General features: G+C 33.8%; 3 protein-coding genes, 2 long non-coding RNA genes and 1 pseudogene across 6 annotated transcripts; 1 reads left to right on the top strand and 5 right to left on the bottom strand.

Annotated features, from left to right (window-relative positions):
• Positions 1-1,924: 1,924 nt before the first annotated feature.
• Positions 1,925-4,680, top strand: LOC120167655. Of its 2 annotated transcripts, XM_039176603.1 has the most exons (5): positions 1,925-2,202; positions 2,646-3,440; positions 3,540-3,873; positions 4,021-4,093; positions 4,305-4,680. In XM_039176603.1, exons 3-5 carry the CDS (start codon positions 3,620-3,622, stop codon positions 4,404-4,406), a joined length of 429 nt encoding a protein of 142 aa, XP_039032534.1. In that variant the 5' UTR covers positions 1,925-2,202; positions 2,646-3,440; positions 3,540-3,619; the 3' UTR covers positions 4,407-4,680. The 2 variants fall into 2 exon arrangements, with proteins under 2 accessions (XP_039032534.1, XP_039032535.1); XM_039176604.1 differs by lacking the exons at positions 4,021-4,093; positions 4,305-4,680 and having other exon boundaries at positions 3,540-3,833.
• Positions 4,681-8,665: 3,985 nt separating this feature from the next.
• LOC120167751 (glucose-1-phosphate adenylyltransferase small subunit, chloroplastic-like) lies at positions 8,666-11,749 on the bottom strand. The gene is given in 10 exon segments (XM_039176672.1): positions 8,666-8,811; positions 9,148-9,267; positions 9,379-9,477; positions 9,611-9,722; positions 9,802-9,905; positions 10,410-10,552; positions 10,555-10,588; positions 10,653-10,922; positions 11,004-11,300; positions 11,453-11,749. Coding segments are annotated over 10 exon segments (1,551 nt in total). The 5' UTR covers positions 11,708-11,749; the 3' UTR covers positions 8,666-8,694.
• Positions 11,750-12,221: 472 nt separating this feature from the next.
• On the bottom strand, positions 12,222-13,647 carry LOC120167778 (annotated as a pseudogene).
• A 644-nt stretch (positions 13,648-14,291) lies between these two features.
• On the bottom strand, positions 14,292-19,324 carry LOC120167646 (zinc finger protein CONSTANS-LIKE 9-like). The gene is made up of 5 exons (XM_039176594.1): positions 19,167-19,324; positions 17,465-18,177; positions 16,311-16,529; positions 15,184-15,488; positions 14,292-14,893 (listed from the first exon to the last, which is right to left on the bottom strand). The coding sequence occupies exons 2-5, from the start codon at positions 18,029-18,031 to the stop codon at positions 14,764-14,766; spliced, it is 1,221 nt and encodes a 406-aa protein (XP_039032525.1). The 5' UTR covers positions 18,032-18,177; positions 19,167-19,324; the 3' UTR covers positions 14,292-14,763.
• Positions 19,325-23,916: 4,592 nt separating this feature from the next.
• On the bottom strand, positions 23,917-25,170 carry LOC120167669. Its single transcript, XR_005520062.1, has 3 exons — positions 25,066-25,170; positions 24,637-24,742; positions 23,917-24,003 (listed from the first exon to the last, which is right to left on the bottom strand). It is a non-coding gene; the product is annotated as an uncharacterized LOC120167669 (long non-coding RNA).
• A 103-nt stretch (positions 25,171-25,273) lies between these two features.
• LOC120167670 lies at positions 25,274-25,623 on the bottom strand. Its single transcript, XR_005520063.1, has 3 exons — positions 25,565-25,623; positions 25,400-25,479; positions 25,274-25,321 (listed from the first exon to the last, which is right to left on the bottom strand). It is a non-coding gene; the product is annotated as an uncharacterized LOC120167670 (long non-coding RNA).
• Between the last annotated feature and the right edge of the window lie 2,136 nt (positions 25,624-27,759).

The raw sequence follows: 27,759 nt of genomic DNA on the forward strand, positions 1-27,759 counted from the left end.
CTACCATTCAAAAAATAACTCAGCCAGAAAACCACCAACACATTTTTGTTTGCCTGTCTATGGTGAGGAAAAACTTGGGTTCTTGAACATGTATGTTTATCATAAAAGTCCTAACTTGAAACATTTCGCAATCTTTTATCCTCTTTGTAATCAACGCCACATACAGTTTTTGTCAATCATACACTTGTTTCGAAACGATCTTTGCTTGATTTGTTAACTTTTAGTTGATAGCCATCTTCCACACATTCGTATACAAAGCTATCTTCAAGTCTTCCTTGTATCAAAACAATCATCTTCTTGATACGAATAATTTTTGTGTAACAATCAACTGCTATCTTTACCAACTCTTCTTCCGGTATCTGAAGTAATTTGGCATATTCCAGTTATATTCCGTGGCGTTTTCTTCGGGGACTTTTCTTTGGGGATTTCTTCTTCTTCTTTTTATTCTTAAGTGTTATATGAATTACAGAATAGATGTTCAACATGTTCATTTACAGTCGTAACTTCCTCCTCATTATCATCAACAACATCTTCCTCGGCAACGGCTGTTTCATCATCAAAATTCGGGTATTGACCATTATCAAAATCATTACACGCAGGGTCTGTTTCTTCTTCTGAAAAATCATCAAAATCCGAGTATTGACCAAGAACAAAGTCCGGGTATTGACCAAGATCAAATTTCGAATACTGACTAGTACTCACAATTTTTTCTGTTGGCTCATCATTGTCTAACTGGTCAATACGAAAACCGAATTTGGTGCTGAAAGTTGATTGGGATTTGGATTAGGAAAGGTTGTGGGTTTTGAGATTGTGGGTATTAGAAATGTGGTGAAACAATATTTGCTTGATGATGAAATTGTGGTGGAACCATTAAATTTTGAGCACCATAAACTGGGGTCGAAAAACTTAGTTGATTACTACTCGTTACTGACCCAACTTCACTACTTCTAGGTTCAACAACATATAATGTAACATCATCACTTGAAACACTAATGTAAGCAATGAATCGTTCAACATCTTCATTGTCGGTTAACAAATAAACTTTACCATTTCTCTGATAAGATAGCCTAAATCCACTTAGGGGCTCTAAATTCAATTTATTTGCAACACGTAACATTAGAGTTTCATAAGTTAACTTTTTTAATGACAGTTTTAGTTGAAGATTCATGGGTAAAGACATATATTGTAAAACACCATGAACATTCTCCCATGACCTTCCAAAACACAAATCTATCCAAACATTATCAACATTAGATGATTTCATTATTGTAAATTAATTTACTAAACAAACGAGCTGCGAAACTAAAACCTGTTGCCGGATGGGGAAGGATGTCGTTGGATATAGGAACGGATGTCGCCGGAGAGAGTGATAGATGGAGATGGAATGAGTTGCGATTTAGGGATTTAGGTTATGAGTTGATGTTGTTGCGTAGTTATATACCCAAAACATTTGTGTTGCGAAATTAAAACCTGTTGCGAATTCAGAAATCGAGTTGCGAATTTGAAATTCAGTATTGCGATAGTCAGAATCTCATTGCGATTTACAGATTCGCATTGCGATTTACGTATTCGCATTGTGATTTTCCAAATTCGTGTTGCGATTTACGTATTCGCATTGCGAATTAGGAAAATCGCAATGCGAATTTGGGAAATCGCAATGCGATAGTCAGAATCGCGTTGCGAATCTGGAAACTGATTTGCGATATCGGAGATCGCGTTGCGAATTATCGATCGCATTGCGATTTAGTTGTTCATTTTGGTAAATCCAAAAAAAATTGATTAAAATCGTATATTATAAGGCATTTTTGGTCACTGAAGTTATTTTCTCTTAATTTTTAATATATTTAACTCTAATTTTCGATTTTAACTTATGATACAATTAAATTTATTTGTAACTATTTTTCATCCGAGTTTAGTGCCGGGCTTAGTCGAGGCATATTGAAAGGGAAAATTTTCCAACTTCCCAGCCCGGCAAAATTCCCGCTGAATCGTGAAAACAAACCCAGAAGCTCTCTGTTGAACCTACTACCAAACTGAATCAGCGATTCCCCTCTTGCCATTCGAAAAAAAAAAAGAAAACCCTCCGCTCCTTCAAATTTGGAAAGAAAAAAAATGAGAAAAAAAACTCCGGCCTTTAAGCGCAGACCAAGGAATTCCATCCCTCCTTCAAACGTCCAATACATCTATCCACTCCACTATCAGGTACCTTTCCCTTCTATTGTTTTTGTTTTCCCCTACTTTCTGTTTGTTTCCCGGGAATCTTCGACTTTAGAGTAACCAATTGTGAGAATATTCTGTTCCACTTTTTCGTTTCGTTTCACTTGATAGTAAGGGGAGGACAATGATGATAGCTTGAGAGGGTCTTTGCCCCCTCAAGATTTGGGGGAAAATTAAGTCCATACAAGTTTCGAAAATTTTAATTTAGTCCCTTTAAATTTTCAATTGGACTTTGTGTTTTTAAGTATTTTAATTTGGCTCCCATATTTTTTTAAAATTTCATCGAATCCCTTTATTTAAAAAAAATAGTTAGGTCCCTCCAAAATCTGGTTCCGAGTACCGCCACTGTTGATAGTTCTTTTCTTTTGCAATATTATAGTACAATATGTCTCATTTCTGCATTTTTATACATATATTTTTTGGCATAGGATGACGATAATGAAGAATATCATTTACATGGTAATGAAAATGGAGAATCAGCGGACATTGGTTCTAGTCAAGATAATGCTAATAATAGCGATGATGTTAAGGATGATGACACTGAGAAGGAAGGTGGTGGTGATGGCAGTGGTAGAGGCATTGCTGGCTATTATGATAATGATTTGGTTCCTGATGATGTTAATGAGAAGGATGAGGATGACAATGCTGTAGTTCCAGATTGTGTTGAGGATGGGTGAATCTGCAGGAGTGAAATGTATCCTTGCTGATTGGTAGGAGGCTTTCTTATAGCTGCAGTGGAGGAAGCAGTCCGGTCTTGGTTTGCAGCGAAAATGATTGCCCCATTGCTATGCACAAGGCGCACATGAGTACTGAACCCGATTTTGACGATACCGGTAAATTCTACTGTCCTTATTGTTGGCACAAGCATGTGTAGCAAGGACTGAAGAATTGAGAAAGGAAGCTTTGTTGGCAAAGAAGGAATTGTTAAACTTTATACATTCGAAGCTGAATGATGGAAACGGAGAGAAGCAGGAAGATGAAGCAGGCACATGAAGCAGCTAGTCTATCGACATCAAGGAAAGAAAATTCTGGAGATTGTGGAAATGGTCTAATGATGATGGTAATCAGACAATATATTGTAATCAGGAGCAAACCATGTGTATTGTGTCCAAGGCAAAGAGAAATCTGTTGATGAAAGTACCTCCAAAGCTCATGGGGTTGACAATGTTGCAGATGGACAAATAATGCAAGAGGAGGATATAGAAACAGTGAAAATGATGCAAGTAATGAGAATGCTTGGCGTATACATCATACAACCCAAACTTTTGAAATTGTGAATGATACACTTTATTTATCAACTAATGGAACTTCTGAAGTTACAGGTTTATTGGAAGATAACCAAGGGAAGAACGGGACGGATGGGCTAGTTCGGCCAAATGCAATAGGAACTAGTACAGCACATATGACAAAAGATGCTACATCCAAGGTGCCTGCATTGATAGTTTTGAGTTTGTATCACCTGATTTGGATGCCGGGACAGTTGTCCGTCGAATGCGCATCAAACACAGCTAATAGGGCACGACTTTGGCAAGTAGATTCACCAAAGATTCCCTCCTTTCAACCAGGTACCAGTGCCAATGATAAGATGAAAAACCTCCAAGGAAAAGCTACAACAGCTGAATACTCGGTCCAATGTCAAGAATTAAACCAGCAAATGTAAGTTGTTCATGATTTACATTGTGATTAAGGTAATATTCATTAAAGGAGTCATGTTTATTTGTTGATAGATTGTAGTTAGTGTTCTGATTCCCTGTCAACTCCTATTATACTGATATTACCTTGTTTATTTCATCTAAATTGCAGTATGAATCCGATACTGGGTAATGGAAAACGTAAGCCATTACCTTGGACAACTGAAGAGGTAGACATACTGAAGGTATAACTATGAACACCATACTGTATTTGGTGCATGTACATATTAAGTTTTGGGATCTATTCAAATCAATTTATGCAACATTCATGTTTTCTTTTCATTATATTTGAAACATAAACTTTGATTTGCTAACTTATTAACTGCTTGCCAATGGCTAACCAATCAATTTATTTTTTTTTGTTACATCAACTTCTTTTTATGGACTGCCGTTCAGGAGGGAGTGCGAAGATTTTCACTGACTGCAAACAAAACATCCCCTGGAGGAAAATTATGGAATTCGGTCATAATGTTTTCGACAGCATCGTATTCCGGTTGACCTTAAGGATAAGTGGAAGAAAATTATGGCCGAAGAGGACCCGAAAATTAACTAGGGGGCACTGATTCCTTTCTAGACTAAGGTAATGTTTCTGGATGATAATATGTCTGTTTTGTGGTTATCTCTCACTAAATTAGGTTGGTGGCTGATAATGTAAAAAGTAGAAGTTACTGTTATCTCCTCTTTTGCCTATATTATGGAGAAATTTGCTACAATGTTGTAAAACTTTTTTGAAAACTTTGTAAATCTGGAATTAGCATTCCCTATGAATCTTCTAATGGCCGAATTTCACTTGATTTGATGTTTATAGATAAATTTTTTTCTTTCTTTTCTTTAATGTGTGTGAAGAATTTAATATTTTTTCTTTCTTTTCTTTAATGTAAATGAAGATAAAATTAGAAACGTAATTAGGAATTACATGATACAAGAAAGCCCGAGTCATTTAAAAGATTTTTCTCAAGAAAAACACAATAATTTTATTTGATCATAAGTTGAAGAATATATAAGAGCATGCTTCCTTGATTATGTGGCTCCTTATGATTCTAGTTTTGTTTATTTTTTAAGAAAATATTTTAGATAACCCAGTTTTTCTTAGATTATGTGGTTCCTATTTATGATTCTAGTTTTTTTTTATTATTATTCACATTGAAGAAAAACAATAAAATAAATAAATTCTTTATATGTAAATTAGAAATTTTTGTTATTTTTCTTTAAATTTAAGGTGTAAAAAAAACCCTAGAAGAAAAATTATTTAAAATGTAAAAAAAAAATATTTGTAAACATATCAATTTGTTTTTAGGTTAAAACTATTTAATGTGTTAGTATTAGTTATTTAATTTATTAATAATAAAAATTAAATACTTAAAATTTTATGATTTATATAATTTAGAATTAAATTTAATATCTAAAATTTAAATAGTCTGAAGAGAAAAAAAATTCTAATTTACATAGATAGAGAATTCAATACTCTTTCTTTTCTTCCCTGCGAATGAAGAAAAATAAACAAAAATAAAAGAGAAGGAACTACACAATATAAGAAAACATTGTCGTCTAAAAGAATTTTCTTCAGAAAAATAAAACAATTTCATTTGGTCAATAAATAGAAGAAAATACAAGAAAACTCTTTAGATGACTAAGACTTTCTAAGTTACTGGCCTCTATTTACGATTCTAGTTTTATTGATTTATCTTTGTTCATACTAAAGAAAGAAGAGGAAAAATTACAAAATTTCTTTGATTCTATAATTTAAAGATTTAAATTTTTTCTTTAAACTATCTTAATTGAATGTTTGAACAATATATTTTTAAAATCATTTTAATTAAATATTTGAGAAATTTTAAAAAATATATTTAAAATGATTTTTAAACATATTTTTTGTAGGAACTACATATGACCTCTGCCTATGTATATGTGCTTAAAAATTTATGCAGAGATTAATCTTGTTAAATCCGAAAGTACTATACACTATCAAATATTTAACACTAATATATTATCAAATATTCAGCTTGTAAGACAGGCGTGACTGAATAATGTCTGAATGTTTTTTTTTTCCTCAAAAATTTTGGTAGGTGAAGCTCACACTGCGGTCGACTTACGTTGGAGAGGGAAAGTCAGCTGCGTGTTCCCTGTGTGAGCTAGAACAAATGAGAAAATGAAGAGGTTTTTCCTTTGAAATATTGATATTTTCTATGTCGATATTAACGTTCCTTTGAAATATTCATATTATTCTATGTGGATATCAATTATTTTACTATATATATATATATATTCATATTATTCTATGTGGATATCAATTATTTTACTATATATATATATATATTAATGTTTCTTTATGTATGGTTAAATTAAGAGCTTGAACTCTAAAACTTGCAAAGCAAAAAAAGGTAGCAAAACGATGAAGAGTGGTGCCGTTTTCCTTGCCTTTCTACTTTTATCATTGCTGAGTTCCTTTGTTCAAGCAAGGATTCCTCACTTCTCGGCTATCAAAGGTACCTATTTAATTTTAAGGATAATACCAAAAATAGCCCCTAACGTTTATCAAAATAGTCATTTTGCCATCTATTATATTTTTTAGCATTTTGACCTCCAACGTTTTATTTTAGGACAAAAAGACCCATAATGTTTGATAAAATAATCACTTTGTCCCTTGTTCTTTTTTTCTAGGGCATTTTGGCCCTTAACGTTTCATTTTAGGTTAAAAATATTTTTATTTTGGAGCGTTAATAGTATATTAACTAGTGATTTTCATCTATAGAGGGAACTTTTTGTCCCAAAGTGAAACGTTGGGGGCCAAAATGCTATTAAAAAAAGAATAGGGGGCAAAATGACCATTTTGGTAAATGTTGGGGGGCTATTTTGGCATTATGTCAAATTTTAAATCCTTAGAATATTTTAATACATAAAGTTATTTATTTATATATTACAAACCTAAATTTGAATTAAAAAATATTTGCTTATCATATATAATTAGACAAAAAGAGGGAACAACTTCTTTTACTTCTTTCCCCCATAAACTCAAAGATTAAAATCAATAGTAATTTCGTTATATTTTTACGTATATATATATATATATATATATATATATATATATATATATATATATATATATATATATATATATATATATATATATATTTCACAAGTTGCTATGTGTACTCACTCTTTTGATTGGTGTTTCTAATATGACAAGAAAAATTGGATCGTATAAGTCATCGAAGTGCAAGGGAAGATCCTCCAGTGAATTGGAGGAGTCAACGTCCAGCTCGAAATCCTCCACGTTTTCAAATGACACCACCGAAATCGACCATAAGTCGACGACGGGCATAGCAAATGTCACCCGTCTTCTAATTCCGATTTCATTTTAATAAGTTTTCATATAACAATCCTTTCTCATTGTAATCAAGTTTTTAATATAAAAATATCTATTGAATAATGTCATAAATTCTTTTTTTTTGTCTACTAAAAATGATTTTTTATATTTGTATAATTATTTGAAAATTGATAGTTTAATTGTTTATTTAAACATTAATTAAAAACACTCAACAATAAATTAAAATTATTTATAAAAAAGAATAACACTATTAATATATCAAATAATAATCATTTATATTTTAATGGACAGATTTAATTAAGATTATATAACAACATTTTATTAAGATAAAAAATATACATGGCAATAAATTAAAATTGTTTATAAAAATGGTTTTATTACTAATGTATAAAATAATAACCATTAAAATTGTTTGTAAAGTCCCAAATTTCGGAGTTAAAGTTCGTAATTTCACCCGAGTTTAGATGAAGAAAAAGCGAACTTGTTTAGTGATGGTGGGTCAAGTATGGATTAAATCGAACGAGGATTGGACCTAAAATGAATTTGAAATAGGTTTTTTTTGGGATTGTGTTAAAGAGTTGGGGGACTTGGAATACAAATTACCCATTTGTCGAAGATTGCACACTAATTAATGGTCCTAACTTGTTTGGACGTGGACTTGGAATACAAATTACTTGATTTTCAGTATTGTTATATTTTCTCATTCTCTCTCTTTCAAATGATGGAGATTGGAGCTAAAAGAGTAAACTTTTCAAACCTTTTCCATCACCCATTCCATTCCAAGGTGAGAATCTTCATATCCTTTTCAAGAGCATTAAAAACAAACTCTGAAGTTTCAGAAATTGTGGAGGACAAGATGACAACATAGATAATTGAATGATTGATATTGAGTTGTTTTAAATATCAGAATACGTGAGTGTAATCAAAATTTATTTTTGATTATACATTAATGTTGCCTGATCATCGGTGAATAAGATATCATTAGAAATTAAATTAAGTAAATTTAACTGTAATATAAGTTGGCCATGTGGTATAATCTAATTTACTGATTGGGTATAAAATTTATACACCATTAGTGCAAAACATATAAATTCTAAAATCATTATATAAATACACACCATGTAAACATGAATTTTTCTATCTTTTCGCTTTAACTGACATAATTTCAAGTTAATAAAACATTATTAGCATTGCACATAATTTATTGCCAATAGTTTTTTTATTTATTTATTTAAGCTGAAACTAATAATTTATTGCAGATTTCTTGACTGCATTGTTTCATTTTGCAGGTCCTCTCACTATTTAATATATATTTATATTATAGTACCTAAAAGTATACATCATATTAGAAGAGAAAAGAAGAAAAGGCACTACACATGAGGGGTAAGTGGTAGTAATTTGCTATTGCATTACTTTCTCAGAGAAAAACTAATGGAACGGTACCTCTGCTTTGCCTTCTTAGATTGCAGTTCCACTGGGAATCAAGGCATCCTTGATTACTGTCACAATCCCACTCTTGATGAAATATCCATCTGTTTCCCTTGCAGCTTCTTGAACGTTGTCGCTGTTGATGATCTGTAAAAAACCATCATTCTTGGTTAAGATCTAACCTCGAGAATTTCATGAACATAGAATTATTAAATGTGATAAATAAATAGTTCCAAATTTGTGAGTCAACCATAAATGCTGCAAAACTTGTATTTTTCTTCTTCTTTTTATTATTGCATTGGGATTCATCTACAGAGAGTGTCATCAAAAAAGGAACTAGGGAATCCAAGCAGCAGAGCGTCAAGGTGATATTTGTTAGCAAATTGTCAGTAAACACGCCTCTTTTCAAGGAGAAGGGTTTAATTACTGTGTTGAAACCATAAAAGAAATCACAGTAAATTAACAAATAAAATAATGACCAACCTTCACATTGTCTCCGATTCGAGCATTCTTGTCAATAATGGCTCTCTTGATATGTGAGTTCTTTCCGATACCGATTGGAACACTGCCCTTTGCAGACAAAAACCTCCTGTCTGCATCAGTCTGGAGGAAGACAATGAGGAAATACAGATTACTGAGGGTGACTCACATACGAAAATGATATATTAAAGAAAGGGATAGAAAAGAGAGCTAATAACTCTGAGGTTACACTACCTCATAATAATCTGCTCCCATCAGTAAGGTATCTTCTATGATTGCACCCTCGGAAATGCAAGATCGAAGACCAACAACAGAATGGTGAATTTTACAGTTCTGTAATTAACCAAAATATGCAGAGGATTAACTCATAAAAGTTGTCTAATTTCCATTTATCCTGTGAATATTAGAAACCATCTCCAACCAGAAAAACTAAACAACTTATCAACCTAGCCCCAGGGGTACTCACCTTAATAACACAACCCTCACCAATAACACTATCTGTAACATCAGCATCAAGCATTTTGGATGGTGGCAAATAACGAGGTTGGGTGTAGATTGGAGCCGAACGGTCATAGAAGCTGAAGTGCAGAGCCAACACAGTAATTATATTTATAACCAAGCTAGTCAAATACTTGTGCATTTATGAACCAGAACTACCTGAAATCTGGCAAAGGCTTTTTAGTGATTCCCAGATTTGCATTATAAAATGCCTCGATGGTACCAATGTCCTCCCAGTAGCCATCATACAAGTAAGCTTGCACCTAGATAGGTTAACAAGCAATTAGACCTCCAGAATTAGTAATTCACACTGATTTGAAGAAAAAATAAATACGACAACATAAACGAACTCCATTCAGGCAAAAGCACTGAAGCATCAACGAAGCATACATAACAAACTTGTTGCAAGAGTTTAGGAGATACACTTATGAGAGTACAATCCCACTTAAGCTGCTCACAAAATGAATGTATATCTTGGAAATATTCTTTTTATTTAAAACTGTTAATTGCTAGAAACAAGACAAAACACAGTTCAAATCTCCAGATATTCAACTTATTAAATATGCTGCTGCAGAAGTATATCGTGCTTAAACAAGATGGAAGTTTTTCATAAAAGTGAAAAAGGACTTGACTGCTATATGCTAAAATGCAAACAAACTAGTTACTTTGTTGTCAGATAAGCTCATCTATTCCTTATACAAGAATACTGGTCATCTCGATGATCATAGCAGCCATTCAAAGGGAGTAATATACCAAAAGAAACTTACCCTCAGTCCAATGGAAGTAGCACCTGGAATAACTTCACTTCCGAAATCATTAGCACCCGGAAATTTGTCTCGAAGAAGATTCAACATCACATCTTTACTGAAAACATATATGCCCATACTAGCAATGTAAGGCATCTCTTTGCTCTCTCATTATCAAGTCCTAAAATTGTTGTATCGACCTAAAACAACAGCATAATAATCAAAACCAGAACCAGAAGAACAGTAACAGCATAACTTCAATACCTTCATAGCTTTTAGTTGGTCGCCCTTGGGTTTCTCAGCAAATTCAATTATACGACCTTCTTCATCGATCTTCATCAGACCAAAAGCAGTAGCCCGTTTTTCATCCATCGGTAATGCAGCTACAGTGATATCAGCATCAGTCTCTCTGTGCGCCTGAATGAACCTTTCGTAGTCCATTCTATATAAATGGTCCCCAGCAAGAACCAAGAATTCCAAAATATTATGCTCCTCAAGCAACCACAAGTATTGCCTCACAGCATCAGCTGTCCCCTATACATTCAAAGATAATTTTCTAAAGTTAAAATCCAAAATTCCAGAAAGAATTCAAAACACATTTCAGTAGCGACTAACCTGGAACCAGTTTGGGTTCTCAGGACTCTGCTGAGCAGCAAGAACCTCGACGAACCCTTCGTTCTTGTAACCACCCATGTTACTAGCATATGCGCGGGAAAGGTGGCGGTTCAGAGAAGCAGAATTGAATTGAGTCAGAACGTAGATTTTCGATATGTTACTGTTCAAGCAATTGCTAACAGGAATATCGATCAGCCTATAGTTTGCTCCTAATGGAACAGCCGGCTTAGCTCTCTTCTTTGTTAGTGGGTAAAGCCTTGTCCCTGCTCCACCTCCCAAAATAATCCCCAAAACACTCTGCCAAAAAACAAGCAAATTCCCCAATTTCAAGCAAAAAAAACATAAAGCCTTTCGCCTTTCAGTTATTTGATCAATCAAATGCGTATCGGCATTTTTTTTCTTTCTCATTTTCAATCAGACAAAATATTCGGTGATAAGCTGAAACTTACGCGACTAGCATCGGGGTCAAGGCATGTCTGCGAGTTCTTAGAATCGGATACCGCTTTTGGCGAAACAATTGACGGAGTTCTTTTCGTTCCAGGGGAACCGGTAGCCATTTTTGAAATAAGCTTATCCCCACAAAGAGTGGAAGCTGAGAAAAACAAGCTCTGAGTGGCGGAGGGTTTACGACTCGAAGAAATAGAAGTAGCATTTGATGCTGAAGAAGGTAACCTTAAAGCACCGATCGCAGCCATAGTCGCCATTGGTGTTGTCGCGATTTCACTGAGATTACAAGTGAATATGCAATATGCAGCGGCAGTTTTAAGGTAGGCCAAAGGGAAGGAAGATGATCTGAAATTGATGGGATTTTGGGGAATGAATTTAACATTATTGTTTACTCAAAATTACAAGACGCACCCTTGGAAGAAGAATTGATCTTTTTCAGATGTGGAAATGAACGAAGGGTGGTATGGGAATTACGTAATGATTATAATTGATATTTAGAGAAACTGGAAATTAATAATTGGGTGGCTGTCATTTCACAAGCAGTCATCAGAAGTATAGATCACAGCCATTGGACACCGTCCGTATTTATTATTTCTTTAAGTTATAAAATAAGAAAAAGAAAATAGATCGGATCATATTTTCAAGGGGGATTGCCCCAACCCGCCTCCTTCGATATATGTGACAACTGATCATTAGATTTGCTGTGCCTGCAATTTTCACGAGTCTTGGGCATTTACTAGTCACCTGACCAAAAAATCTCCACTTCATTGGTTACAAGATTGATTTCCAGTTCAGGACATCGCTGAACGGCGGCACAAAACCGTCCGAAATCAACACTGGAACACATTCGGCATAGATGGCCTCTACGATTCGGGGGCTCGCCACTTCGTATCCACTTGGACATAGGCAGAACCTGCTGTTTTTCAGCTTCGACGTGTATGAAACTCCTTTGGGAAGTTGGTCGTAGACTTGGACATCCGGATCGTGTTTGTCCTTCTACTCGTTCAGAAGGAGGAACCGGATGTATCCGTGGAGATGGCCGGCGAAAAAGGCGAGAATGGACCGGCGAGAGGAGGAAAGACCGCCGAGTATCGTCTCCACTTCATTGGTTACAAGATTGATTTCTGGAAATGAGGCATCTTTAGCTGGATTAAACCCTTAAGAAGTGTTTGCATTGCACAAAACTCTAATGGAATTGTTGAACAAAAGAGGCACATAGGGTGATGCAAGTGGCCCCTGCAAGTAAATTTCATGACCGAATACATTAAGAGTAATCAACCAATAGTCCACATGTATATTTATTAGTTTACTTACCCAATCATGGCAGGAGAACATGAAATGGTCAGCACCGAGGCTTCGATTCCAGTAACGATATCTGCTTGAAATGAGGTCAACGTAGTCGACAACGACCCGTCCAATGTCGGTTTTATGGGATTCAGGCTCGTAGAGATAACGTACCAGCATGGCAACACTGAATGGAAGGAAATAAACCAAAGCGTCATCAGACTCTTGAGTTGTATAAAAATTTCCACTTTCCACTTCATGAATGAACCTTCCTTCTGAAGAATATATGCTCTTACATGGACCATTATGGAACATTGGTGGCTCTCCTTCCTGATACACATATATTGAAAAGCTTCTCCATCTCTAAGTAACTCCTAAATCAATTTGATTTCAATAAGAACATTAGTAAATTGGAAATTAGTCATAAATTTTATTTATTATTTGTACTACCTATGGAAAGCGTTTACATTTCTGTATATTGGACCTTAAGGAACATAATCTGGGTCTTGATGAACCGATGTCGAGTTCCGAGCTTGAGCAGCCTCTTTAATGGAGGTCGGGCTTTCGCCATATTTGCTTCAAGCTTCTCCAACTTGCTGGTTCGCTTCACAACTCTTCTCGTCGTGGATGTAACATTATTATCAATGTCGCTGACAATAAACGCGTCTGAAAAAGACGTGTCGGCGGCATGTTTATAGGTTTCAGCTTCCATGAAAGAAGAATCCGTCGAGGACCCATGGGAGATGTGGGCGCCAAACCTCCATGTCCGTGGCGGAGACAAAGTAGAAGGCTGAGGAATTACAAACGTAGAGACAAGAAGTAAGAACACGACCAAGGGTATAACAAGGATTAGAACCAAATTCAACGAAGAAGACGACCAGCAGAAATATGAAGGATGTCTACAATCAGCCATGTCATTACAAGGAATTTTACAATAATTAGAAAACCTTTTGTTCTAAATTCGTATCAGAAACTGAAAAAAAAATGGATTGAGTTGGTGAAGTAGCAGCGGAGGGCATGGGATTCATTTCTTGATTGCAGGATTATGCTTTGGTGCTAACGTTCGTCTTTCCAGTTAACAATGAGAGCTTGAAAATTTTAGTCGACGTTCAATTTTTATTTCAAATTTGAATCGAGTTTGACAATTTTAAATTTACGAATTTTTAAATCGAGTCGAGCTCAATAATAATAAAGTTTAATTCAGTTCATTTTCAGTCCTATCTTAGAAGTGAATATGATCCCAAGAGAGGAAGGATTTAGAAATTGGCACCATTACCATTACTCTTCGAAAAAACAACATTAACTCTGTATATAATGAATCACACCAACCAATAATATGATAAAAATGTAAATAAATAATCTAATATGAATGTATAATATAAGCACACATGTAAATAAACTGATATAATCCAGAAGGTCTGGAATTATATCATTCCAATGGAACAACCCAATTTAGAGGTAGGAAATTTGGAGTTGAATGAGATGATGTAATGAGATTTGGGAACCCCACCAAACAGTAGCAAGACATTATACAGTAGTGTACACGAGAGAGAATTACAAAGTGCATATTTATTGTCCGACCAAGGAAGCACAGCTGTTTACTTTTGGCATACAAATTAAAAAACTTGGAAAGATAAGATCCATACGCTGTACATAAATGTCAAATAAGAAAGAATGAGCAAAATTAGAGTTGCATGCTTTTATATGAACACTGCAGGTTGAAATCAGTGGCCTGGCTGGAGGGAAAGGCAATATAATCTCGATGAATGGTGTCCCAATCGATGAATCTTTTTACGGTAATGCAGAACCAGGCCTCGGTGATTTATTTGTGGTGATTTTGTTTCCAACATCTGGTGATAAAACCTGGGGACTTGAGATACAACCATACATAGCCTGTCATTTAACTAGTCAAGAAAATAATGAAAGATGAGCATTGATTTCTTCATTTTAGGCAAGAATAATCAATTCTTCCAAACTAACATCACGTGTTTCTTTCCTTTTTCTAAGCATGGTTATAAAAATTGTACTCTCAGCAGCTTCTGGTTTGGTTCAATGGATCATAATCATAGGCATCACCAGCTTTGACAAAGCGTCCCTTCACTCGCTTTCTCACATCAGCCCTTGCTTTGCGAGAGGCATATCGCACTCGCTTCTCAAACCTATCATGCAACAAGAGTGAAGAAGTTTAACATAAGTAATTTCTTTTAAAGGTTTGCAATCAAGACTAGCAGTAAAAATATAATGTTAAGACTGAAAGTAACGACTCCACGTGCTTCCCAAATTGATTATCGCCTAATTAGTAAACCATGTGGCAAATCAATCCAAAACTAGACATTCAGAAGCAGGAGAGGAATTAGAAGGAAGATCATCCAAGTTCCAGAACTTTGTTAAGCAAGAACCACTAAACTCACAAATGTAGATTCTATATGGTTTATTAGTGTACACTTACTTCCGTGTCTTCTTCTTTTCCTTGTAACGCATAACAGCATCGCTTCGAGTTGATGATGGGAAGGAGCTCTCAGTACATGGCGGACACCAAGGAGGCTCTCCCATTAGAAGTATTGATGAAGCCCCACAATCTTGATAATCTCCAACATTGCTCTCTCCAGTAAGGCCAGAAAACGAGAGGCTTGAATGAGCATGCCTTGCCGTAAAACACAGAATTGAATCGGTTTTATTGCTCATCAAGGAATCAGCAGATGCTGCATTGCTGCATGCTGGCTGGATTTCATTGACCAGTCCAACAGAGGAGCCCTGGACAAGGATGCTCCTATCATAAGAATATTTTCCAAATACAACTTGAAATTCTCAGGGCATTATGACTGATTATGTACAGTATGACTCCAAATGAAGATAAAACAAACATGTAATATCCAAGCAGATTAAAGTGCCCATGTTCATAAGTAAACTGTTAAGACATACATGTTTTACAAGAAACTTGAATTATTAATGATCAAGAAGACACTGAAAGATCAAGTACTAGTATATTTGCAAACTTGCGGAATCCTTAATCTCATCACCTTTAATGGCTATATAATCAACACTTCCAAAAGTGGAAGGGTTCCTTTTGAAAATCAAGGTTATTGTTTTCCTCTAGAAACCCATTTTTTTCTGAAAGATCCTTTAGAAACGACTGAAACAAGTAAAAAGGGATAATTTCCTTTAATCATTATTCAAAAAGAAGACACGGAAAATGGAAGGACAGTAAACTTCATTTGGAAACACTAGTCATGTCTGAAAATCAAGGTCATTGATCCTATTGTTACTCCGCCAAAACGAATATTTTGCTTTGAGTAACAGAATGGAAAATCTAGTACAAACTGTAATAAATTGTACCATGCCCACAACTAGAATTCATCAAATTAAAGCTTCTCACGATTGTCAATTTATCCCTGTTTTAATTTGACAATGAATGCTTCCATTTACACAAAAAAAAACTAATAGTTGAAATATGCTATATATCATAAATACTAAGAACACCATAAAAAATGTATAAAAACTGGAAATATGACAATACTATCTTCAGAGAAAGATAATACAGATACAACAAAGGAAGAATAAAAGAAACAAACTAACCTCAGCGGGCGGTTCACAGTTGGAATCAGCAGCACGTGTGTCTTTTGTCCCAAATAAGCTATCAATTCCACCATTCTCTAGAACTTCTTCTGAGTGATTGAGAGTTGCCCCAAAGAGTTCTTCATAGTTTTCAAGGTTCAAATCAACTTCATCCATGTTGAAGTCATCATACAGATCATCTTCACCAAGTCCGGGACACTTTGTTTGAGGGTAGAATAACTGCAAATTAATGAAGTACGAAATTAAAAAAAGGTTCAAGAAAGGAACATATTATCTCTACTAGTAATTAAAGGAAACCTACAGAAATTTTCACAAATATGTTAGAAATGAACTTGAGCCATCTAAGCTAATTTTTGTAGAATCATGAATAACGAGAGGTTATTCTAATGACTATTCTAACGTTAAAATAAATTTTTGATAACTTCCCTGTTTCTTTTTTTTCCACCACTTTTACACTGGTCTTTTCCTTCTCAATTAAAAAATGTAAAACTTCAACAATGTAGATGGTGGCATGAGCCTAGAAGCAGAAAGAAATTCATATGGGTAAAATCAGAGAGATCTAGATTCCTACTATGAAACCTTGGCAAAAATAGGAAAAAGACGAAAAATATAACCGAGGACCAGATTACTGATTTAGTAATTTTACTTTTAAGGCCTTCTTGAAAAGTTATTTGTACACAAATACTTGAGTTACTATTTGGCCAAGAGATAAAAATATCTAAAGAGACCACTGAAAACAAAAACAAGATATACTGTAGGTTCACTGAAAGATTGAAATCTTTTACATTTAAATGAAAATCCAATCAAGTTCAATAAAAAGATATTCTGGATGGACCATCTACTCCGTCATAAAAGGTAACCATGAAAAGGAAGGAATGGAAATTGACATATTGTTCTTCCACAGAAGAAACTAATCAGAAAAGGAATTCGTCACTTTAGCCTCAAACTGGCTGGCTGGTCAGAAGGTGCAGTTATCCCTGAACACTCATTAGTAATTTGTTCTTCTTATTAAGTGCAGATTGCACGAAACATTTGCAAATTTAAACCCACTCTTTAAATGCTTATCATAGTTCTTTAATATTGTCCCATGAAAGCACCTCAAGAATAGTGCATCTAAGTTTGCCAAGGATAAAAATTCAAAGTTCATCATTTACCTTGGTCAGTGATGTATCTGTTGGTCCGGCTGGCTGATCCATATGTTGTGCCGCTGATCTGATTTCAGGAACTGAAGTCCCACCCCAGCCATTTCCCATATCCACATTGAGATCACAATTAACTTCAGCCACACCAGCACTATTCCAGCAAATGGTATTTTCTGTAGGGCCCCAAGAATTACTCTCTATGTTCTCAGAAATGCTCATCAGACCTAGTTCCTCCTCACAAGCAGATTGTGAAAAAAATGACCATATGGAAGAAAGTTCCCCAGATGATGGGCAACCAGAGTAACAATTTATTGTTTGCCTATTATGCATAGAATTCGAGGTAGAGGCATCATGACCCATCCAATCACAGTTCTGACAGAGGGAAACCTTTTCTTCAGAACATCTAACAAAAGCAGGCTGTGAATTGCATCTTTCACATAACAATGTTCTCGAGTGCCGTTTTGACAGTGCGTTAGCAGAATGGACATTCCGATCGCATGACAAACATAAACAGGCAGCATCAGACCGGCAATATACCATCGACGGTTGATCCCCACAGAAATCACAAATGTAACCCATTTTTCCAATCACACAACAAACAAAAACCTAAAATTTATCTCCAAAATTTACAGACTTCTAAGCAAACTATGTATCAAGCAGAGCAAGTAACTTCTCATATGATCCCAGACTCTGTCACTCCACTATTTCTGCATGCACTTCAATATCTGCCATTTAGAGAGGGGAAAAAGGATTGTTGTTAGAAGAGATTCCAGTTCATATTTGATGTAAAAGCAAGCTAATCAATATCTAGTTATCTACTGACTATATGGGGTAGCTTAAGTGCTTAAATTTTGCTCATACAATAGTTATATGGCAAAGGGTTCAAAATTCAAATTCCATTATTCTATTAGTCCCTTTGATCATCCAAGAGTTCACAGCATTGTTTAAGAGTGACTCACTATTTTTCTCTATAATTACAGCCAAAAAGTAAACAGTTCTAACTTCCAAGCACCCAGAAACAAACAGAAAACAATAAATTATTGCTATATTGCTCAGGCTCTTCAATTTTCATTAAGTACTTGTGTCCAACACTTCGAAACAAGTTTATGACCTCCAAGGATACTCCAAATTTATAGAAAAACTTAGAAAAATCTAGTCATAATCATACCCTTATTCTACATATAAGCTCGTACAACACTTACACTCAAGGCGAGTAACATAGATTTATTGTCAATAAGAGAATAAGTTAACACGCATAACACATACACACACTCAAAACAGAATAAGCAGAAGAGAGAAAATACCTCATTAAATTTTAAAGTTATCGTGACTACTAAAACAGTCAAAATAAAATAAGAAGGAAAAATGAAACTACTTTTTAATTTAAATAAAAAAGGAAAAGGCAGAGAGTAAGCAGCCCAATAAAACAACTACAAGCAAAACTAATTCCATTCCAGGACATGTAAAATTAATAAATCAAAGGAAAATTTAAAACTTTAAACCAAAGACTGAACTCCATAATCAGAGCAAAACTACACAAACAAACAAATTAACCCAAAGAGGGAAAAACAGAATATCAATAAACAAACGAGCAAACCCATAGACAATAACAAATAAAAAAGTAAATCTAAAACCCAAATAAAAGAGAAAAAGAAAAAGACCCTGAAAGGAAAATCAAATTAAAAGCATGATGAAGAGAGGATAAGAAATTTACCGTGAGAATGACAAGATCGGTTACTAGCTGTAATATTGAAATATAGATATGATTTAAAAGAAAAACAATTACAACGAGAAACCCTAGAACAAAGAGCTTTCCAGAATTTATCTTTCCTTGTTCGTTTGCTCTGTTTGCTTTCCCCTCTGTTTTGAGTTGATGCAAGGAATAGATAGAAAATGGTGGGTGAACAAGGGAAATTTGATGACTCGGCTAAAAAGTGCAATGAGAGAGAAATTAAATATTTTTAAGTAGATAAGAAAGGCACAATGGGCTAAGTGGGAGAGTATCCTTTTCAATCCTCAAACAGAAAGCGGTAGAGTGTCCTTTTCAATCCTCAAACAGAAAGTGGTAGAGTATCCTTTTCAATCCTCAAACAGAAAGTGGGAGACTATCCTTTTCAACCCTCAAACAAAAAGTTAGGTCCCTCCTGTCTTTGGTCCCTCCTACCAAAAGCTTCAACATTCCTATATGGTTTCTAGGGTAAACTACATCTTCAATGCCTAAACTATTCTTTTTGTTATGTTTTAATATTTAAACTTTTTTAAATCATACCTAAAGTTTAGTTTAAGTTTTAATTTGATACATGTTGTTAAAAAATTAACAAAACGACTGACATGTCATTTTTTTTAGTTTTTCCAATGATTATGTGATATTACCTTATAATAACATGTCAACATCATCGTTAAGGTTTTAATATTGGGGTACCAAATTGAAACCTAAACTAAATGTTATGGATGATTTTAAAAAAAGGTAAAATTTGGATATCAAAATAGAATAAAAGTAATAGTTTAAGTATTAAATATGTAGTTTTCCCTTGTTTTTAATATACATTGAAATTAGGGTAAATTCACTAAATACCACTTAACTTTAGACATTGTATCATTTATGTGACTAAACTTTCAATTACTCTAATTATAGAGTAAACTTTAGTTTGATTTCATATATGCCAATGGGTCGTTAAAATTCAAATAATGTGATGACATGAACAAAATGACATCATTATGATACGACCATTGATGCCTAAAATAACATAATTTTAGGCACTAAACTTTTATGGGTGTATCAATTTTACAACTAAACTTTTAAACATTTCACTTTTTGACACTGTGTTTTTCTAATTGTCTTCGATAGCCAATTATCTCCATCATTGTTGGTCTTTTCACAATAAGATCGATACCAAAACATTCGTATTTCACTATTCTTTCTTCTTATATGATTGATTTTTCGTGAAACTAACTAAAGATTAGTGGAAATAAACAAAAATATCTATCATTTTTAGGGGTTTGGGGCTTTATCAAATTTAAAGGGTTTGGGGCATTTATTCAAAAATATAAACAATTAGAAGTAATATTTCGAGAATATGAACAACATATATCAAAACTAGCCTTATCGAAGAAGATAGAAGTATTAGCACGTCGAATTTTTAAATGGATTTATGTTGATTTTGAGTGGGTTGTGGGAAACTAATCATAAGAGAATAAAGATATTTAGATGAGTGAGAATTTATTGATATCGATCTTGCTATAAAAGACGGTTGATGTAAGGCAACGATTGATTACGAATGACGATTGGAAAAGTTTAGTGCCTAAAAGGTTAAAATTGAACATTTTTAAAATTTAGTGATAAAATATATACACACCTAAAGTTTAACGCCTAAAACGATGTCGTTTTGGGTATCAATAATCATGACAAAATGATGTCATTTTTTCACATCACTACAGTAACAGAAAGATTCATCCACATCACCGTGCCATTAAAATTTAACACTCCAATAGTATAATTGAAGTAAAAATTAAAATTAATGTTCTATCTGAATCAATTGAAAGTTTAATAATATAAACGATACAATATCCAAAACTAAGTGAAATATGACGTAATTTACCTTTGAAATTATGCTGGAAAAAATATTTTTATATTAAATAAATGTACGGGCTTAAGAGTGGGTCGCGTGTCTAAATCTGAAAATCGGCCTAATTTTTAGCGGGAATTGAATAAAATATTGACCTAAAAATAGGTTTCGATAAAGGGAAAATATCCTTTTATAACATGGTACCTATGCACTTGTTGTGGCGGTTCACGCCGTCAAGAGGGTGTGGAAACTCAATGACTAAGATGGTAAATACAGTGATTAATTTATTATTAGAGACAAATGAATGAATTTATGTAATTAATTTTTTTTTATAAATTTACAAAAAAAAAAATTGATCAAAAAAAGAAAAACTTCTCAAATGCTTTCTTGAAAAGTCTTTCTCTACTTGTGAATAACGCGACTCTTTGCTTCAATTCCAATTAGTCAGAAACTTAACAGTGAAGGCAAAGACATGCTTAAAACAACAACAAATAATATAATTTAATCTAAATTTAATCACAAAATTACACGACTTGAATATAATAATTATGAAATATAGACGACTTATCCGTAAATATATGCATGTTTTTAAACTAAAATTACAAAAACATTTTTTAAAAACAAAATGAAGGTTCGGGAAAATTTTCACTTGGATTTAATAAGAAAGTATCTGAACGCATACATCAATCACTGAATTCGATATTTAGATGTGAAATTTTTATTCCAATTGTAAAATAATAAATATTTGAATGCATACATTTTAGAAATCTTTTTTATTTAAAAACACATGGTTTTAAAAGGATATAATTAGTGGATCCTTATTTTCATATGTAATGGAACAAGGGTGAGGTGGAATAGTAAGTTGCTCCCAACATCAGATTGAGATTAACTTCCGTAAGAGATCTTAAAATTATAAAATATCATTCATGAAACCCAATCCCACAACTCCAAAATTTTGAAAGGAAATGAAAAACACAAATAGCAAACTATATATTCAGATAAGGCATTTGCAAGCATTTGTGAATGAATAATGAACAAGTTGATGAGACCTGTCAGATTTAACCCCACAAAAAGTGATTTATCGGTTCACTTTTTCCAATTTTCTCTCTAAATCCAACTGCCCAAACTGCCCTTATCTCTCAATGATTGATAACCTTTATTATCATAACATAATAACATTATACCAACAAAATTCCCCATGTCCCCACCACAAAAATTACCTTTTCTTCTAAACTTTTCTATACTCCCCAACATCACTTTTTCGGTTTCACCGAAAAATCACACCAAATAATTACATATTAAATTTTATCGATTTAACACATTTTTTTTATAATACGTATAATTTTAGAGTGCTAAAGATGAAATTATTGATATTACTCTTCTCGAAAATTTTGAGGAGAAATGATAATAATAAATAACTCTTTAAAAGAATTGTAATTTGAATAATTGAAAAAGAACATAAAAACTCCTTTAAGAATATTGATTTTTTTCTAAAAATATTATGCATACGTTGTACATGTTAAATCATAAACCGACCATCGATCAATAATAATAACATAAATGTGTAAAAAATATGTCAATCAATACTTAATAAATAAATAATAATAATATATGAACTCTCATTTTTTTACGTAAATTTTGCTTTATATTCTTAATATTTATAACTAAAGATAATGTAAATACATATAAATATGTCCATCAAGAAATGCACATTTTAGTTTTTATTGCACATTATCAATAAACATAACCTAAACACTCCAATATGCATATATAAAATAATCCGTTAAGTTCTTCAACTCATGGAATTAATATCTATTAAATTACGATGTTAGTCCTTTTAGTTTTTTATAGGTATGACTCATAAATACACCAGTAAAGAGGATAAGGGGTGGAGCGGAGTGAGCGAAGCGAACGCAGCGAACATCAACTGTCCTTACAAAGAAAATCTCGTAGAGGGAGTTAAGATTATATGGGTTGGGGGTACGGTACAAGGTTAATTATGTAATTATGTATCATGTTTTTTTATTATAAATAGAGATGTAACCTAAACCTATGAGACATTGAATAAAACTTCTAGTGCCGCCTAAGCATCGAGGACGTAAACACATTGTCGAACCTCGTTAAAATTCTTGTATTCTTTCGTTATTTTTGCCCGATTCTTCATCAGTTTTATTTTCTAAAATTTTAAAATAGTAAAGCGCGGATGGCGATCCGTGCCTGTCCTTACGTGACGTCAACTCGGATAAAGTTATCCATGTTTTTCATTATGTGACGTCAACTCGGACGAAACCCTTCAAAGGCCGGATGAACCGAGCCTTATAAGAAAAGGTGCTAGATTAAGAAAATTTGGTGAAACAATGACTTATAGATAATTATTTCATATCATAGTGATTTTCGGTAAAATCGCCAACTTTTTCACTAGTAAAATAGGGAAATGTTGACTGAACAGCCACCTATACTTCATAGCAGGCAGGAGGTTCCCTACCTAACCAACCTGAAAGCTGAAAAATTAACCCTTTTCACTGAAGAATCTGAACTTATCCCCCACTTTTGGTTCAAGCTAGTGAACAAAAATCTGAATGGATAATCAGAAAATACAACTTTAATACAAAATAAAATACATATTAAATCCAGATACATTCTACAATTCCGATATAAGATAAAACATCAGACTTGCAAAATGCTTGCTTATCGGTGATAGCATTTAGGAGGCAATTTATGCAACTTTACCAGTTCAAATATGTCATGACAAGAGTCGTCATTCAAACTGGGCAATTCAGATAAAATAATGTATCAGACTTTACCAGCTATAAACTAAACCAGTTAAAATGAAAATGTTATAGCATCAGACTTACAAAATGTTTATTAGTGAAAATGTTCAAAGAACAATTTACATTACCAGTTCAAACACGTCACATCAAGTCACTGTCACCTTTATACCACTGTCAAAATCAATGAAACCAAGCTGCAAATCAAGCTGCTTAGCTGCAAAGCATAGGGGTGCTATCAAGTTTCAATCTGATAAAACATGTATTTTCAACAGACTAGGTGCAAAAGTAGTTCAAGCAACAGATTTTACTTTGCCAAGCCACGTATGGTTATGCCCAAACCATTTTTACAACCCTACTACAAAAAAGAACTGGATGAGATAGAAGCTTTAAAACTTAGAATGGTAATTACATAAGAGACTCTACCTTGAGTATGTCCAACTGACTCAAGAAAGAAACCTAAGCATTATTTGCTTCATGACTGTTATTCCATCCTACCACTAGTGAAAAAGGTATCTAGGAGCCTCAAATTAATTATCCCCATTCCAGTCAATAAAAAATAACAATAAAGAATAAATAAGACAATTTCAAGGCCGGAGAAAACACAAACAAGCTTCAAAAGGTAATATATTTAACAAGAAAAGTGATCTAGCCATCAATCTCGACTTTGGTTTCAAGAGAAGAATCAAATTGCCGAGATCCGCTGGTAACAAGAGGCTTGGTTCAAACCTTAGCAACCCAATGTCCACCCCAAAATATAAACATAAAAAGAATCAAATTGCAAATTCTCCAAAGCCATTGATTCAAGGATTTAAACCATGTTACAAATAACATAATGACAAAACTGTACCTGATGGAGAATGAAAGCAGATAAGTGTCATATTTCTAATTTCTAACCGTGCTATCTGTATTTCCTCAACCACATCAAGAAGATTTCTTAAAAGTTAACTGTTTCTCTGCATGATCAGAAGAAATAAAACGAAAACAGTTTCAACCGTTGCATTCAGAAACACTGAAACTTCTGAGATAACAAAGATAGTGCACCAGGAAAATATCAAGTAAAGTTCGACAAGCAAGGCCAGTGAAAAGATTACTGCAAGAAATTACAGACACTTGCTCAAAATCTGAAAATATATTATCTAATTTATTCTAGTACAACTACAAATCATAGCATAAGCAAGGTGTACTTTTCAGATACAAGTTAAGCTGAAATAAGTTGTTTTATCTCAGAAGAGAAATGCAGGAGACGCATGAAATTTTTAAAGTGAAACACATGTACTTGTGTTTCCTGTGCAAAACTTTTGTGCCCAACATACTTCTTAGTCGATTCATGGTTAAAGACAAAACGAAATGCAGAGCATGCGTCCATGTTTGGGAAGTTCTAATGAACAGGATAAAAGATTTAAAGGATGAGAAGTGAAACAGGGAAAAATGAATTCATTTGCATGATCAACTTTGTTATCTTAATGATGTTCATATCAATTAATTTGTTTGCGACAAAAATGCTGGAATCTCGGCCAGTATCTAATGCGAGACTGCGAATCACAGTAATGTGAGAATAAATGTAAAACTTTTCTGATATGTTTTTGACAGAAAAGTACAATAACAAAAACCTCTGACAGATGAACCCATGCTAGTTGAGAACAACATTGTAATGGCCATTCCTGATCTGCAAATCGTCAACCTCCCACAACTGAAGAAATAACAGACAAGTTATGCATCTTGTGACATAAAATAATTTGTGTTCTGAGGAGAATAACAGCAAGAGTTAAACGAACCTGAATACCCTGGCGTATAAATCTGCAACAAGTTCTCTTCTTTAGATTATCATTGACCAGATAACACGGGACCCTATAACAATGAGCCGGGGGGGGGGGAAACACAATTTCCCTTCTGAAATGAAACAGACCCGAGTTTAGAAACTGCTTTACCAATGAATCATTAGCTACATTCCTCTTTATAATGTTCTTAAATGCAACCCTGAATGCTCTATCACCTTCTGTAAATTTCATAATCCCAGGATGAATGCCACCTCCTCCGTCTTCTTCTTCTCCTCCTCCTGAATTGTCACTTCCTTCAGAAGAATTATCTCCGCCGCCTCCGTGTTTTCCTTTTCCTTCCGCTCCTCCTCTTCTTCGTCGTCATCGGAATTGTAGTCACGGGTAGGGATGGCAAAAAAACCCGAACCTGACGTAGAAAACCGAATTAAACGGGTCGGGTTCGGGGATGATAAACGGGGACGGGAAAATTCATTTATTTTAAACGGGGACGGGTTTGGTAATCCCCGCCCCGATTACCCGCCCCGATACCCGACCCGATAAATATTAAAAATAATTATTTATATATATATATAATATTAATAAATTTAATTTAAATAAAAAATATATATTTAATTTAAATATATACATATACCCGGCTCGATTCCCGGCCCAATACCGACCCAATACCCGACCCAATACCCGGCCCAATACCCGTTTAAATAACCGTTTATGTTAAACGGGATACCCATTTCCCCGCGGTTTTCCCCGATTACCCGACGGGGATCCTCATTTAAATCCCTGTGATTTTTTAAACGGGGACAGATACCGATTTTTTAAACGAGGACGGAGACGGGGGACCAATACCCGACCCAAACCCGGCCCGTTGCCATCCCTAATCACGGGCTCGTTTTTCGAACAGATTTTTCATTTAATTACTTACTCTAAACTTTTTTCCTTTACCCTCCAACATTTTAAGCTTCTTATTCTTGGTTTTGTTACCTTTCTTTTTACCCATATTTCTTTTTCTTTTTCCAACTGCAACATTGGCATCCTCCATTATCATTACCAGCTTCTTCCTTTCAATAGAAAAATCCAAGACAGAAGGATGGGAAAAAAAATAGAAGATTACCAAACCCCTTTTTAAACCCTCTCTCTCTCTCTCTCTATATATATATATATATATAATATATATATAAGCGCTCTTAAATTATTTGTTTGGGCCCTTCAATTTTGTTTGAGGTCTTCATTCTTTATACGATTTTCGTGGGCCTGTTCATTCTCCTTTGTGTCTCATAAGATTCATGTCTATGACCGTAAACAAGTTAAGAGTCGAATTTGAGGTTTATTAAGTTTGATTTGATTCAAAAGGTTTAAATTTAAATTTGATTTGAAAATTTACGAGTTAAAATTATTAAGTTTTACTCGAATTTAAAATTGAAGTTTGACTCGAACTGAAAAAAATTAAACTAAAAATATTTTCAATTTAACTCGATTAAAGTTTAAACTCGTGTTCAAAGTACTTGAAAATTTTATATTGTATTTTTTATTAAAAACAAAATTTATTATTAATAATTTAATTAAAAAAATTAAAATTTCAATATATATTTTTAATTACTCATGAGTTTTTTGAGTCAGATATTAAGTAATTAGTTTCGACTTATTAAAAATTTTAGTCGAGTTTGAATTTAAAACGAGTCTATTTGAATCGGATATTAACTAAACTTTGACTAAGTTGATTTTTTTTAAACGTGAAAGGCCGATAAAATTTATTGAACAATAATAAATGATAGCTCATAAAGTCTTGCCAACCATCAAAGCAAAAACCAAAGCATTATAAATGGTCAAAGTAGAAATCGACAACCAATGACAGAAATGCAAAACAAAACATAAAAATTAACTCAGCCGGTAGATCCCCTCCGTGGTAAAGGTTTGACGACGATCAAATGACCATGAGAATAAAAGAAAACAAATAATGGGGTGTTTGGTTCAAGGATTGTGGCACATTCTCATGTTTGGTTGGTCGGAAATCTCATTTCCGGTAATGTTTTATTATCAATAGTAGATTTTTTGGGGTATATTACCGGGAATGTCATTATCTCATTTCCCTTAGGTATTGTAACATTACCGGCGTTTTGGACTAAAATGCCCTTAAATTTTTATTTTTTTTCAAAAATATCATTCTTCTGTCATTGAATAATAAAAATTCTACGAAG

The sequence above is a fragment of the Hibiscus syriacus genome, unplaced genomic scaffold, assembly GCF_006381635.1.
Source record: "Hibiscus syriacus cultivar Baekdansim isolate YM2019G1 unplaced genomic scaffold, ASM638163v2 tig00111693_pilon, whole genome shotgun sequence".
Lineage (NCBI taxonomy): Eukaryota > Viridiplantae > Streptophyta > Magnoliopsida > Malvales > Malvaceae > Hibiscus > Hibiscus syriacus.